At 38.4% G+C, this 13,897-nt stretch overlaps 3 protein-coding genes across 12 annotated transcripts in view; 2 read left to right on the top strand and 1 right to left on the bottom strand.

The window, feature by feature from the left end:
* The window catches only part of LOC149704588 (lathosterol oxidase-like), a 39,068-nt gene that overhangs the window by 9,813 nt on the left and 15,358 nt on the right, over nt 1–13,897 (bottom strand). For all 5 annotated transcript variants that reach the window (XM_089867036.1, XM_089867035.1, XM_089867032.1 and 2 more), the window contains one exon: nt 1,106–1,289. In XM_089867036.1, the coding sequence (XP_089723162.1) occupies nt 1,106–1,289 (184 nt within the window). The remainder of the gene's footprint in view (nt 1–1,105; nt 1,290–13,897) is intronic.
* LOC149704591 (uncharacterized) lies at nt 1,738–7,762 on the top strand. Its single transcript, XM_089867062.1, has 3 exons — nt 1,738–2,482; nt 2,577–7,645; nt 7,756–7,762. The coding sequence occupies exons 2-3, from the start codon at nt 4,158–4,160 to the stop codon at nt 7,760–7,762; spliced, it is 3,495 nt and encodes a 1,164-aa protein (XP_089723188.1). The 5' UTR covers nt 1,738–2,482; nt 2,577–4,157.
* Nucleotides 7,652–13,461, top strand: LOC149704590 (uncharacterized). Of its 6 annotated transcripts, XM_089867017.1 has the most exons (5): nt 7,652–11,897; nt 11,959–12,094; nt 12,172–12,360; nt 12,442–12,534; nt 12,591–13,461. In XM_089867017.1, exon 1 carries the CDS (start codon nt 7,863–7,865, stop codon nt 10,704–10,706), a length of 2,844 nt encoding a protein of 947 aa, XP_089723143.1. In that variant the 5' UTR covers nt 7,652–7,862; the 3' UTR covers nt 10,707–11,897; nt 11,959–12,094; nt 12,172–12,360; nt 12,442–12,534; nt 12,591–13,461. The 6 variants fall into 6 exon arrangements, with proteins under 6 accessions (XP_089723143.1, XP_089723148.1, XP_089723146.1 ...); XM_089867022.1 differs by having other exon boundaries at nt 7,652–12,094; nt 12,242–12,360; nt 12,446–12,534; XM_089867020.1 differs by having other exon boundaries at nt 7,652–12,094; nt 12,242–12,360.

The raw sequence follows: 13,897 nt of genomic DNA, 5'->3' as shown, positions 1-13,897 counted from the left end.
CTGGTTTGACTGAGAGAATTTAACACACAATTCTCTCAGCCCGTAAAATGCCAAGTTGGTACCTGTGAGTTGTATTACTACCTGGTGGTAATTGGGATCCTCTTTATAGGATTCTTCACTCTTAAGAATTTTGAGAAAATATTGTTAACAGCCACTAGACAAAACTACCGATAGCACTTAATTAAAACATGAATTAAATGAAAGGAATGAAAACTAAGGTGCAATCACTCCCAAAATACATAAAAATTATAGTCATATAAGTAGGAGAAGTGCAGTGAAATAATATTTATTGTTATTTTTGAAAGAGATAGTAGTACCTAATTACTTTCATAGATATTAGTTGTTAAAAAAAATTAAAAACTGTTGTCAAAACCGTATGTACTTCGAAATTTCACCTAACCCACAAAACTTCGGTTTCAGGTGATAGACACATCAAAGTTTGTTTGAAAATAGCCAATGGGACAACGTGCTACAATGAACGAAATAGTGTTCGTTCATGCATGGACTGTGGTTTTTAGCTTTGGCCTAGGCTTATCAGCCGGCAGATGGCGCAAGGATTGTTCAAATTTCATTGCCTCTCAGAATAGGAAAAGTAAAATATTGCGTGTGTCACTATCTGAACAGTAGCGCAAATGCTTTTCGTGATCTGGTGCGAAGATGCGAATAGACGAAGGCGCGAACACGCGAGCGCGAACCTAATGTGGATAAAGCTTTAGGGGCTACTACCTCTTTTAATAATAAACAAGTGAAAATATTAACGTGCTAAACCAAGACACGACTTCTATGTTTCAGTCCATTAAGATCTTAAACTAAAATACTAAACACTCTAACTGACATAGAACCTAACTGCAAAGCTATTGTGCCAATCTGATCCGCCTCTGGCTCTGATGCTGGGATAATACCTTAAGTTTATATTATCCATACGTTCGACACTGGTTAACGTTGTTGAAACGTCAAAATGTTTCGTAAAACAATTCTTTTCGTGAACACTAAAAACGGGACTGCAAAACCTTGTCTAGTCGATTTTCGAATTAGCTCTCAGTAAGGCAGTAAAATTACAAGGTTTAGGAAGTGCCACACTTATAGAATAAGTCAAGATTCTTACTCCAATGTATGGGAAAGGCAAAAATGGGCAGAAAAGTGCATGCTTCATACGTCAGGAGTTCCAAAGGATGCATCGCCGTCGCTGAAAATGGAGTTGGTTGTTTGTAACGATGATGCATTTTATGAACAGTACGGTATACTACAGGTAAGTGCATAAACCGATGCGCGTAGTACAGACTAAGATCCTATGGAAAGAACGTAAAATTTGTGATTAATTAAGAGGGAGGACAAAACAAAGCATTCGTTTTTGCAACCCAACCACATTGAGTAATAGGGAATACAAGTACTAAAACACTCTAATGATGTCAACCTATCTTCATCCTTAGAAATCCGTACGCTTGGATTCCCTTTGTAGCAAAATAAAATAACAGCATGAGTGAATCATATACTAGCTCCCTATAAGTTACTCAGCCTAATGCATCCAGCATTTTCTTCCCGCCAAAAAAGTGTTACCTATATGCGACCCCCAGTGAGAGAAAGTAACACTACTCTCGGCGCTTACGTATTTCTCGTAAAAACCGGAAAAGGGGATCAACCAATGAAAGTTTGAACTAAAAGGTAGTATAAGCAGACGACGTTTTAGAAATGTTGTGATTGTTTGAGGACGGTTCAAACTTCACAGTCGTATTACCTCTCCGTGTGACGTAGTCCAGGAGAGGTTCTGTAACGGCCGTGTCTGTGTGTGTGTGTGTCTGTGTGTCTGTGTGTCTGTCCGTTGTTACACCCACGTGACCGCGTTCGCAGTTTCCAAATCGGAGCAAACGTGTTAGCCATTTCCGAACTGCATTCACAGTCACGGAAACGGCTCCTCTAGTTGAGTTTTCACACCACCATCTTCTGGTCCTCGTCCATTCCACTTGGACACCAGTCTGTACATACTGGCTACTAATCACCACCATCTTCTGGTCTTTGTCCAACCCACTTGGACACCAGTCTGTACATACTGGCTACTAATCACCACCATCTTCTGGTCTTTGTCCAACCCACTTAGACACCAGTCTGTACATACTGGCTCCTAAACACCACCATCCACTGGTCTTCCGTCTACTCCACATAGACACCAATCTGTATCATTGGCTTCTAACACCACCATCCACTGGTCTTCCGTCTATTCCACATAGACACCAATCTGTATCATTGGCTTCTACTCCATTATCATCGTTTGGTTTAAGGATATACGCGGCGATCAGCTAGGGTTACGAGAAACGTCTAGCCTCCCTAAGGTGGGATCGCCACCAAAGGTTTTCGCAATTGCGCTTTTTCCTTACTATTATAATGGAAACGAATCGTATATATACCCCAAAATTTGAAGAAAGCGGGCAAGAGGGGTACCCTTCACTTTAAACGTCAATATTAGCAAAGTTTGAGATGATAATAGGTATAGCTTTATTTTAAACGATTTAACTATTATTAATGTTAATTATTGAAGATTAAAATAATTAAAAATAATTATATTTATTTAAATATTAAAGATAAACCTCTCGTGCAAAGAGAGAGATTATCATCGCCTCCTATATCTACCAAGGCCCGTGCATTGTGATATATTTCATTCATTGCCTCCTATATCTATCAAGGTCCGTACATTGCGATATATTTTTCAAAACAACAACCAAAATGGGAAGCTCCTCTCAGAAACATAATAATATCTTTTCTCTGTATATGAAATGAAAATATGGATAATATTGCGCTCCTTCTTTAATGGTATCAATCCTTGCCTGTCTATTAATATTTTACGTAGGAGTAACTAGAGAGCTGCAACTCCGTGGAAGAACTCCGAAACCCGCTGGGTTCCGCGTTTAAGCGATGGGAACTCCAGGAGTTGGAAATGTTTTTCTGAGATAAAATTGGAGTTGGGTGGCAGTGGAAGTTTTCGTGTGCGGAGTTGGGAGGAAATGGGAATAATGATAATTATAATTGCGAAGTTGGGAGGCAATGGAAAATTATCTTAAAACATGGAAATCTACGGAGTTGGAAAACTTAAGTCTGGTAAGTGGTATTGCTCCAATTTAAAAGCGGACTTTAGCGTTGTTTGTCTTCAGAAGCTTCGTACGAAATTCTATTTTCACCCGTAACCCCACGTGACACGTCCCCTCAGTGTGTCTCTCACACAATGAGGCCGCGGGCGCTTTCCTTTTCTCTTAAACCCATTGACAAGAAGAGTCTCCTTTCTAGCTTTGAGGCATATTAAAGTAAGGCAGTAGGCATATTGGCAGGCACAACTAATAACAGAATGGACTCTAGTGTTAGTATTTCTTGATTCGTGAAGTTTTCAAGGAAGGAGTTGGGAGGAGTTTAAGAAATTTTAATTTTCATGGAAGGAATTGGGAGGAGTTTAAGAAATTTTAATTTTCATGGAAGGAATTGGGAGGAGTTTAAGAAATTTTAATTTTCATGGAAGGAGTTGGTAGGAGTTTTACATTTCGCTTGGCGGAGTTCTGCGGAGTTGAAACTTTTGATTATGGCATTGGGAGGAATTGGAGTCATTGTTGTGTATTGCCTTGGAGTTGGAAGGAGTTGGAGGTTAATATTTTCATTTTGCAGCTCTCTAGGAGTAACTTCTTAGCGAAGTCTAGAGAGGATAAACATAAGCGAGATTGTTTCGGAAAAAAAAAATACTGCTTCCACTAATGGGTTTATACTCCTTGTTACTGTTGTATAGAGTAATCATGGTAAAAGCTTAAAAAATTACGAGGACAGACCTTTTTTATCCTCTTGTTTTTATTCTTAATAAGAATATAAAACATTTATTTTGTATCAAAAAATATTTTTTGGTGCTAAGATTGCTTGAAAAAAATTCAAACGGTTAGGCATTGGTAAAAAAGACAAATGATATTTTTCAAATCTAATGACATAACGCCCACCTAGTTGAAAATAGCCCTTTTTTATCCGCGGGAGCCATTCTTAATGAGAATTTCGATGCTAGTAGGTTGTCAATTAAACTACCGGTATATTATTGTTGTTGGAAATTGGATATTAAGTCAAATTAAGTGGTTGTAAAGAGCCAGCAGGTTTTTGCCGCTTCTTTTTGTGAGTATTTGATTTTTGTATGTAAAATGGAGGAAGATAATGTTGAGAGTAAAGATGAAATGCGGAAGCGCAAAGCGCGGGAAAGGATGAGGGCAAAAAGATCAGACCCTGAGTTTAAGAAGAGAGAAAATGAAAGGAGAAGAGTTTTAGCAGCTCAGAAAAAAGCTAAGGTTGAATGTACAGGTTCTAAAACGTCTAGTACTTGTACTAGTTTGCCCATTACTTCTATTGCGCCGTCAGTTGGTCACGATGGTAGTAAGGTTGAAGGTACGGTTTCTAGTATTTCTAGTCCTAATTTGTTAGTTGGTTCTATTGCGCCGCCAGTTGGCCACAGTAGAATGAAGGATAATGTATTAGACGGAAGTACAAGTGAAGTTGCTGAAAACGTAGCGTTAATTACTGCCGACGAAGCGATGAATTTAGTTAGTAATATTTCAGATAGTTCTGTAATGGTAGCGAACGGTGAACAAGTACCTTCTACGTCTCATGGTAATGTTTATCCGTTAGAGAGAATGAGAATTTTGAGACAGAATGAAGAGTATAGAATGAAGGAGGCGCGATCAATGGCGAAAAAGCGGGAGAATGAGGCTTATCGTGAAAGGGTAAATCAGGTTGGCATACTTACCAAGAGAGTTAAAAGGTTTGATGAGTGGTATAGAGCAAGCGAACGAGTAAAGGACCAGTTGAGTAAGGCTAGTAAACGCCAAGATACAGAGTACGTTGAAGCTGAACGTGTTAGAAATCAGTTGGGTATGGCTAGTAAACGCCAAGATGCAGAGTACGTTGAAGCTGAACGTGTTAGAAATCAGTTGAGTAAGGCTAGTAAACGCCAAGATGCAGAGTACGTTGAAGCTGAACGTGTTAGAAATCAGTTGGGTATGGCTAGAAAACGCCAAGATGCAGAGTACTTTGAAGCTGAACGTGTTAGAAATCAGTTGAGTAAGGCTAGTAAACGCCAAGATGCAGAGTACGTTGAAGCTGAACGTGTTAGAAATCAGTTGGGTATGGCTAGTAAACGCCAAGATGCAGAGTACGTTGAAGCTGAACGTGTTAGAAATCAGTTAAGTAAGACTAGTAAACGCCAAGATGCAGAGTACGTTGAAGCTGAACGTGTTAGAAATCAGTTGGGTATGGCTAGTAAACGCCAAGATGCAGAGTACGTTGAAGCTGAACGTGTTAGAAATCAGTTGGGTATGGCTAGTAAACGCCAAGATGCAGAGTACGTTGAAGCTGAACGTGTTAGAAATCAGTTGAGTATGGCTGCCAGTCGTGCAAATGTGGAGTTTAGGAACCCTGAACGTTCTAGGAATAGATTGTCTGTGGCAGAAAGAAGAACAGATCCTGTGTTTATAGAGCAGACGTATTTTGAAAGCATAAAAGAAGGTCCAACGTGGCCATGTGAAGGGTGTTCAAATCTTTTTTTTAAAGCATCGGGTAGCTTAGTTCAGTCTAGAGTGTTTTTGGCAGTTCCTGGGATTCACGGTCGTGAATTGGGTGACAAAGTATTTTTATGTAGTGCTTGTAATAAAGCTGTCAAGAAGAACGAAATCCCCAAGTTTTCCAGAGAAAATGGATTTGAATTTTCTGAAGTTCCGTCAGAACTAGTTAATTTGTCTAATTTGGAGGAAAGGATGATTTCACCACGAATACCTTTTATGCAAATAAGAAGGTTGGGTTGTGATCAACAAAGGGGGATTAAGGGAAACGTGGTCAACGTTCCTATAAATGTCGAGTCTACAGTGTCAGTGTTACCACGGTTACCTCGTGAAACAGATACTGTTCAAATTGAGTTTATGAGGAGAATGCAATATAACACACCATATTTGTATGAAACTGTTAGGCCTAAAAAAATGCACGAAGCTCTTAAGGTTTTGGTGAAAACACCGTTGTATATTAAGCATGGAATATCTGTAAGAGTCGATGTATTGGATCCAATTCCAGAAGAACTTGAATTTATTGTTGACGAAAATGACCGTCAGTTAAATCAAGATGATATATTAAGGGAAAACCCAGTAGGGTCAGTGAATTTAGCGAACGAAAATGATAGCGATGATATGTGGAATGAAGTCAATGAAGCTAACGAAGTTAATTTATTACCAGTTGGGAATCAAGACACGTTGTTAGTGTCATTGTCCGATTTCCTTCCGACTAACACCATGCATGTTAAGTTTGCTCCTGGTGAAGGTCAAACGCCAATGTCTTTGCTCTATGACGAGGACGCTGAGGAATTGTCATTCCCCAGTATTTATGTCGGTCAGAAGAGAAACCTTAAGGTTAAAGGTAGGTTTGGGGATATTGCCAAGTGGGAGCTTCGTAATGTTGATCGACGTTGTGCCAAGAATGTCTCAAAATTGTTTTACGCTTTTGTTAAGTTGGAAACAATGAAAATTAGTGAATCTATACAAGTGTGTATGAGAAAAACCAAGAGAAAAGATGGCTCTAATTACACTGCTGGGTTTTTATCGTCTGCTGGTGCACTCGATTCAATTGTTAAGCAGGATGATGGTTTTAGAGTATTAGAAAATTTGCAGTCCTCGCCTTCATATTGGCAGCATAGGCAGAAAGAGTTAATGGCTATGATTAGGCAGCTTGGTACGGCTACCTTTTTTATAACGTTTTCAGCTGCGGAAGGCAAATGGCCTGAGCTTTTGAACATACTGAGAGTGACCTCAGGTCAAGAACGCTTAGCGGATAATGAAATTAGGAATTTAAGTTTTTCGGAAAAGGCTAAGTTGATTCAGAATGATCCTGTTACTTGTGCTAGATATTTTGACCACCGTTTTCGGGCTCTGCTTAAAGCTTTGCAAAAACTAGGTCCCCTTGGTGTTATTGAAGATTATTACTTTAGAGTTGAAATACAGCAAAGGGGGTCTCCCCATCAACATGGGTTGATATGGATTAAAGATGCGCCTAAGCTCAAAGATGATTTGTCGAATGTTAAAGAGGTAGAGGACTTTATTGATAAAGTTATTTCTTGCGCTGGTAAAATGAACGATGATAATGGGGATTTGTTAACGTCTTTGCAAATGCACAAGCATACGACAACGTGTAAGAAAAAGGTAAATAACAGTTCAGTTTGTCGTTTTGGAATTCCATTTCCTCCCATGCCTAGAACTATTGTTTATGATCCGAGTTTAAGAGAACCCGGTACTCTTGACGAAGAACTGAAATGTAAGAGGAATTCCAAAAAATTGAATGAACTTTTGCAATCGAAAGAAAAGGAATTTTGGGTAGATAGTTTCGAGGAGTTGTTGGCAAAGTTGCGAATGAGTGAAGAGGAATATATTAAGGCAGTTACGTATGACATAAAAAAGAAAGTTGTTTTATTGAAAAGACACCCTAAAGATACTAGGGTTAATCCGTACAACCCGTGCACTTTGCGCCTTTGGCAAGCGAATATGGACATTCAGTTTGTACTTGATCCTTACGCTCTGGTTATGTATATTGTGTCTTATATAGGAAAATCTCAGCGTGGAATGTCAATGCTTTTGCGTGAAGCTGCTAAACGAGCACGGTCAGATAAATGTACGGTAAAGCAAAAGTTGAAAGTGATAGCAAATCAGTTTTTGAATGCGCACGAGGTAAGCGCGCAAGAAGCGGCATATAGTGTTTTACAAATTCCAGTCTCTAGATGTAGTCGAGCCTGTATTTACGTTAATACAAATTTGCCCGAAAATCGAGTCCATATTCTCAAAAGCAAAAGTGAGCTTGAACAGTTGTCAGAAGATAGTATGGACGTTTTCGCTTCTGGAATGTTGGACCATTATGTTCAAAGGCCAGATGATTTAGAGGCAGTAACGTTAGCTCAATTTGCGACGTGGTACGAGTTTTCCAAAAGTCGTAGAGTTGCGAAAACCCAAAGTCATATTGATGACAGTGAAAACCTTGAAGTTCAATGTGGTAAATGGTTGAAACTGAAAAATGATTCAGGTTTTATTAGAAAACGTGGTCATTCTAAAATTATGCGGTATCGGAGATTCAATTTAGTGAAAGAACCCGAACAGTATTATCGTGAGCAAATAATGTTGTTCTCGCCTTGGCGCGATGAGAGTAGGGACATTTTGACAAAGGATCTGAAATCAGAGTATGAACTTAAACTTGAGATTATAAAGGAATGTAGAAAAGAATTTAATAACGAAATTGACGAAGCGGCCATTGAACAGGCTGTCCGAGATTTCGAAAGTGAAGCTATTGAAGCTGATCTTACTAATATTCAGCCTGAATTGGAACATCGAAATGAAATAGATAGATCTTTAATTGTTGAAGATTCTGAATTTCTAATTAATACGGTTCAGGAGTCTATAGGAAATATTACCCGTGATATTCTTGATGGTAATGCGGAAAGAACTATTGCTCCGTCAGTGACGTTAGTCAATGATTCTGAGTACAATGTACTTGTTAGAATGCTGAATGTGAAACAAAAAGAAATATTTTATGAAGTTCTGCATCATTTAAAATGCAAGGAAACGCCTTTACGGCTATTTGTTACCGGTGGCGCTGGTGTTGGAAAAAGCGTTTTGATAAGTGCCATATTTGAAGCTGTTACTAGATTTTACAATAAGCAGCCAGGGTCTAATCCCTCGGAAGTTAAAGTTTTGCGATGCGCACCTACGGGCAAGGCTGCCTTTAATATAGGTGGCGCTACTTTGCATAGTACCTTTTGTCTACCGGTTAGTCAATTTGCCGGGAATATTTCCAGGCTAGAAAGTGAAACTCTTCACAATTGTAGATTGGTGTATGGTCAAGTGAAATTGGTAATTATTGACGAAATATCAATGGTTGGAGCCAAGGTTTTTAACCGAGTTAACGCGAGATTGCAAGAGATAATGGGTTGTCCAGATTATTTCGGTGGTGTATCTGTACTGTTAGTTGGAGATTTTAACCAACTTAGACCAGTGCGCGATCATTTCGCTTTTCAAGGTCAAAGTGATACTGACAATCCCTATGCGGCGTTAATTGGTAACCCAGTATGGGAAGAATTCCAGTTTGCAGAGCTTGAAGAAATTATGAGGCAAAAAGATGACAAAAGATTTGCGGAAGCTTTGAACAGAATGGCTGTGGGAAGTATGAATCAGGATGATATTGACTTTTTTGTAAGTTTAGAAGTGAATAGAGAGCGTGTACCGCCAAAAGAAGCGATACATCTTTTCCCTACTAACGTTGAAGTGAACCAATTTAACGAAGAGATGCTTTTAAACATGAATACGGAAAAGTCTATTTCCGTTTCAGTAGATGTTGTAAATGGTGATCTTACTAGCGAAGTTAGAAATAACATTCTTTCTCAAGTTCAAAAGTTGGCTACGTCTGATACGTATGGTCTGCCTAAAGAATTAACGCTCGCTTGTGGCGCCAGATACATGATGACTAACAATGTTGATACGTCTGACGGACTTACAAATGGGGCAACAGGTTGGTTAAGAAAAATAGAGTACGGCAAAAATAGGCTGGGTGAACAAATTCCGTTTAGGGTATGGATTGAGTTTGCTGATGCTAATGTTGGAAAGTTGTTGAGACAAAAGAGTCATGGGTTATACGAGCAGAATAACTTTAACAGGATTTGGACTCCTGTCGAGAAAGTTACTAAGGCATTCAGTAGAAAATGGAGGCAAAATAATGTTTCGGTCTCTAGGAAACAGTTTCCTTTGGTCATTTCTGAGGCTATTACGATACACAAGAGTCAAGGTGATACGTATTCGTCTGTAGTAGTGCATTGTAATCAAAGAAAGAAATTAGAGAGAGCTCATTTATACGTTGCTTGTAGTAGAGCGAGAAACGCCTCTGGTTTGTATATTGAGGGTAAATTTCAAGTTCCAAATGCGCCTAAAAACAAACAAGTTGAATTGGAACTTAAAAGATTACGAGATACGAAGAGTATTGCGTTACCGTTCTTGAACGAACCGGTTTATATTTATGTTCACAATGTGCAGTCGTTAAACGCACATTTGGAAGATATTTTAGCAGACACCGTAATAAGAAATGCCCAGTTATTATGCTTTGTTGAAACGTGGAAGAAAGAAAATGATGAGTTTCATGTGCCATCGTTTAGGGAAGTGGGTGGTATTTATCTGCCAAGAACGGCACGTAGAATTGCATTTGGTTCTTCCATTTATTTAAAAGATACACCAGAAAATGTAGTTAACGATTTGAATAATAGGGTTTTACGAACCGATAGACCTTTCAGAAATTCGCATGTGGAACGTTGCTGGTTGGATGTTTCCATTGAAAGTGAACCGATGACTGTTGTTTTGTTGTACAAATCGCCTGGAGCGAGTTTGAGATCAGTTTTTGAGGATTTTAACCCTTTATTCGATATTAGATATGATGCCTCTATTCCGACAGTTGTTGTGGGAGATTTTAACATAAATTTTTTTAAAAGCAAAACCGCGTTGAAAATGTTCTTTGATTCGTTTGATATGATTCTTATGCCTGGTCTTGAAGAGAAAGTATCAACTGACTATCATTGCCAGTTAGATTTAGCGTTCGGAAACAAGCTTTTCCGTGAGAGATACAAAGCGTGTTACAGAGACACGTACTATTCATATCATAAAGGTATATGTTTTTTTAAAAGGGAATAGTTTTGGTGACAGTTTCATCTGCGAAAGCCCTGTAAAGTCAACTGATATGTTGTTTTCTGATATGTGTGTTTATTAAAAAAGTTATGGCGTCGTATAATAAACTGTAGTTGTTGGTGAAAGTCCTAACCCTAGAAGCTTTGTATAATTACCCGAAAGGGTAGGAAGTCCTGGTCCTAGAGGCCTTGTATAATTACCCGAAAGGGTAGGAAGTCCTGGTCCTAGAGGCCTTGTATTATCAGCCGTACTGATTGGTTGATAGAAATCCTAGCTCTAGGAGCTTTGTAAAGTTGTACGTGTTTTTTTCTGATATGTGTCATTATCAGAAATTGTGGCGTCTTATATTAAGCCTAAATTGTCGGCGGAAGTCCTATAATGAAAGAAAGTGAAAATGTCCTGGTCCTAGAGACCTTGTATAATTACTCGAAAGGGTAGGAAGTCCTGGTCCTAGAGGCCTTGTATTATCAGCCGTAATGATTGGTTGATAGAAATCCTAGCTCTAGGAGCTTTGTAAAGTTGTAAGTGTTTTTTTCTGATATGTGTCATTATCAGAAATTGTGGCGTCTTATGTTAAGCCTAAATTGTCGGCGGAAGTCCTATAATGAAAGAAAGTGAAAATGTCTTGGTCCTAGAGACCTTGTATAATTACTCGAAAGGGTAGGAAGTCCTGGTCCTAGAGGCCTTGTATAATTACCCGAAAGGGTAAGAAGTCCTGGTCCTAGAGGCCTTGTATTATCAGCCGTAATGATTGGTTGATAGATATCCTAGCTCTAGGAGCTTTGTAAAGTTGTGTGGTTTTCTGATATGTGTGATTATCAGAAATTGTGGCGTCCCATAATGAAAGAAAGTGAAAATGTACCAAATTGAAAACGTATGAAATTGAAAACGTATGAAATTGAAAACTTGTGAAATTGAAAACTTGTGAAATTGAAAACTTATGACCCGAAAGGGTTGCTCAAAATGGTATTTGCACCTTTAAGAGAGAAAAACGCATGACCCGAAAGGGTTTCTCAAAATGGTATTTGCACCATTAAGAGAGAAAAACTTATGACCCGAAAGGGTTTCTCAAAATGGTATATGCACCATTAAGAGAGAAAAACTTATGATCCGAAAGGGTTTCTCAAAATGTTATATGAAGCAGAGAGAGAGATAGAGAGAGAGAGAGTTGGTAGTGTTACCTTTAATAGACAATTGGCAAGTATAAGGTAAAATCACGTTTGAGCCACGCAGTTTATAAGATCTATCACTATTGTAGAGAGAGAGGCAGAATTGCTAGTGGTATCACAATTGACAGAGTTTACAGGATTTATTACCATTGTAGAAAAGGATCGAAATGATGAATTACATTTTAGATCTCTGTGACGCAAGGAATCGCACCGTAAAAAATGATCGTAAGCAAGTATTTGAAAATTGTTGGGGTAAGATTGCATAATGTATCATGGCTTTTCACTAATTGCATTATCTACAGTTCGCTTACCATTCACGGATGTTCAGTTTTCGGTTCTACTTCCAATATGTGTAATCCTGATTCGTTCTAGCGACGGGAGCATATAGGAAATGTACTGATCCTACTGAATGGTCGTTAGTCATCCCCTCTCTCGTAGTTAATCGTACAATGACATAGCTAACCAAATCGATTACGATTTTGGTTTTCAAGGTAAATTTCAATTATGCTTAACCATGTAGGTGAATTGTTTTTCGCTTAATTTCTATCTTTATATCCATTTTGTTTTTCAAGCTAGAAATTGGTGAAAAATATCTAAACCTTTAATTGTAGACAAAACTCCCGAGTTGGTGAAGATGAGCGTTATTGCATCCATTCTTAGAAAGGGTAAATGGTGTCATTGAAAACCTGTTTCTCAATTAATAAACTCCATTCTTTACAAGGTTTGTTCTAAACGTTTGAAAGCCTAATGAAGCATTACGTTTATCAATCTCTCCACATACGTGAAATTCTGGAGACGTCTTTCATTCTCTGGACAATCGTTAAAGTCTACTGAGCCTTTCATTTCGAAAAAGCATCGCAATCTTTTAATACGACGTTGTGTATTGAAAACAATTATGATAATGTTAAATGTTGATATATGTTAATGGTTTTTTCCCCATGTGGGTTTTCCCAGAATCTTTTTTCCCACGTACAAGTGGGTTTTTTTGATTCAAATTAACTTTTAAGTAGATTTACTTGTTGATCGTTGTAATGTAAGTTAGAGAAAGGGAGCATTTAAATATGATATACTGTATAAAAGAAATGACAAGTGTTATGTAGAGTTCGGGGGTTCATATCCCAGGTGTGAGACACTGATGCAGGCTTTTCACGGATAAAGTTGGATTTCCAAGGTTGGTGAATCCTAGAACTTCCGTGGGAATAACCTACAAGTGGTGTTATCATACGGGATATGATACTCTATATTAGGTGTGATTCACAGATGTGGGTTTTTCACGGATAAAGTTGGATTTCCAAGGTTGGTGAATCCTAGAGTTTCCGTGGAATTACCTATATAGGGTGATATCACACGGAATGTGATACTCTACATTGCAAAATATTAAATACTTCGTCGCTAAGTTTGATGTTTCAGAATCCAGCTGTGATACACAGATGCGGGCACTTCACGGATAAAGTTGGATTACCAAGGTTGGTGAATCCTAGAAATTTCGTGAAAATGCCAACATATAGTGATATCACAGGGGATATGATTCACGATGTTATTGTTAGGTTTAGAGAAGTCAGCGCTTAAATAAAATGTTTATGAGTTGAAAATGGACGTCTTAATTACCGTGGTAAACACTGAGCAGTAGGCCTATATAAAAATGTAACCCTTATGTTAAATAACCTTGAAAATTATTTGAGGAAAGTTTTAAGACGTCTTAAGAAAGGAAATAAAGTATTCTCGTGTAGACAACCATAGCTGCTAAACTGCAATAGTAGTCTTTCCATTCCAATAATAGTTTCTCTGCTGCTTGGCTGGCCTTTTGTGTTGTCGGTATGTAAAAATAACACACCTGGAAATTTATCGGACTCAAGTAGTTATTTTTAGTAAAATTCCTAGCCGTGGACTAAATAACCTTCAGCGATACTCGAACATAATAGTTGTTACGCCTATTTCTAATATCGCGTGAGGCCTAATTGAAATTTCAAGTGAGAGTAAATAATTTTCACCTCAAGTTTCACTCGAGAGATGGCGTTTTATACGGCT

Source organism: Phalangium opilio, unplaced genomic scaffold (genome assembly GCF_054372755.1).
Source record: "Phalangium opilio isolate 3A_F unplaced genomic scaffold, DU_Popi_V2 ptg000017l_1, whole genome shotgun sequence".
Lineage (NCBI taxonomy): Eukaryota > Metazoa > Arthropoda > Arachnida > Opiliones > Phalangiidae > Phalangium > Phalangium opilio.
Note: the sequence above shows the minus strand (reverse complement) of the source record. Positions and strands in the feature narration are given on the sequence as shown.

Bases quoted from the DNA above. Each gene is read 5' to 3' on its own strand.
- LOC149704591 (XM_089867062.1), top strand. From the start codon at position 4,158: ATGGAGGAAGATAATGTTGAGAGTAAAGATGAAATGCGGAAGCGCAAA.
- LOC149704590 (XM_089867017.1), top strand. From the start codon at position 7,863: ATGGACGTTTTCGCTTCTGGAATGTTGGACCATTATGTTCAAAGGCCA.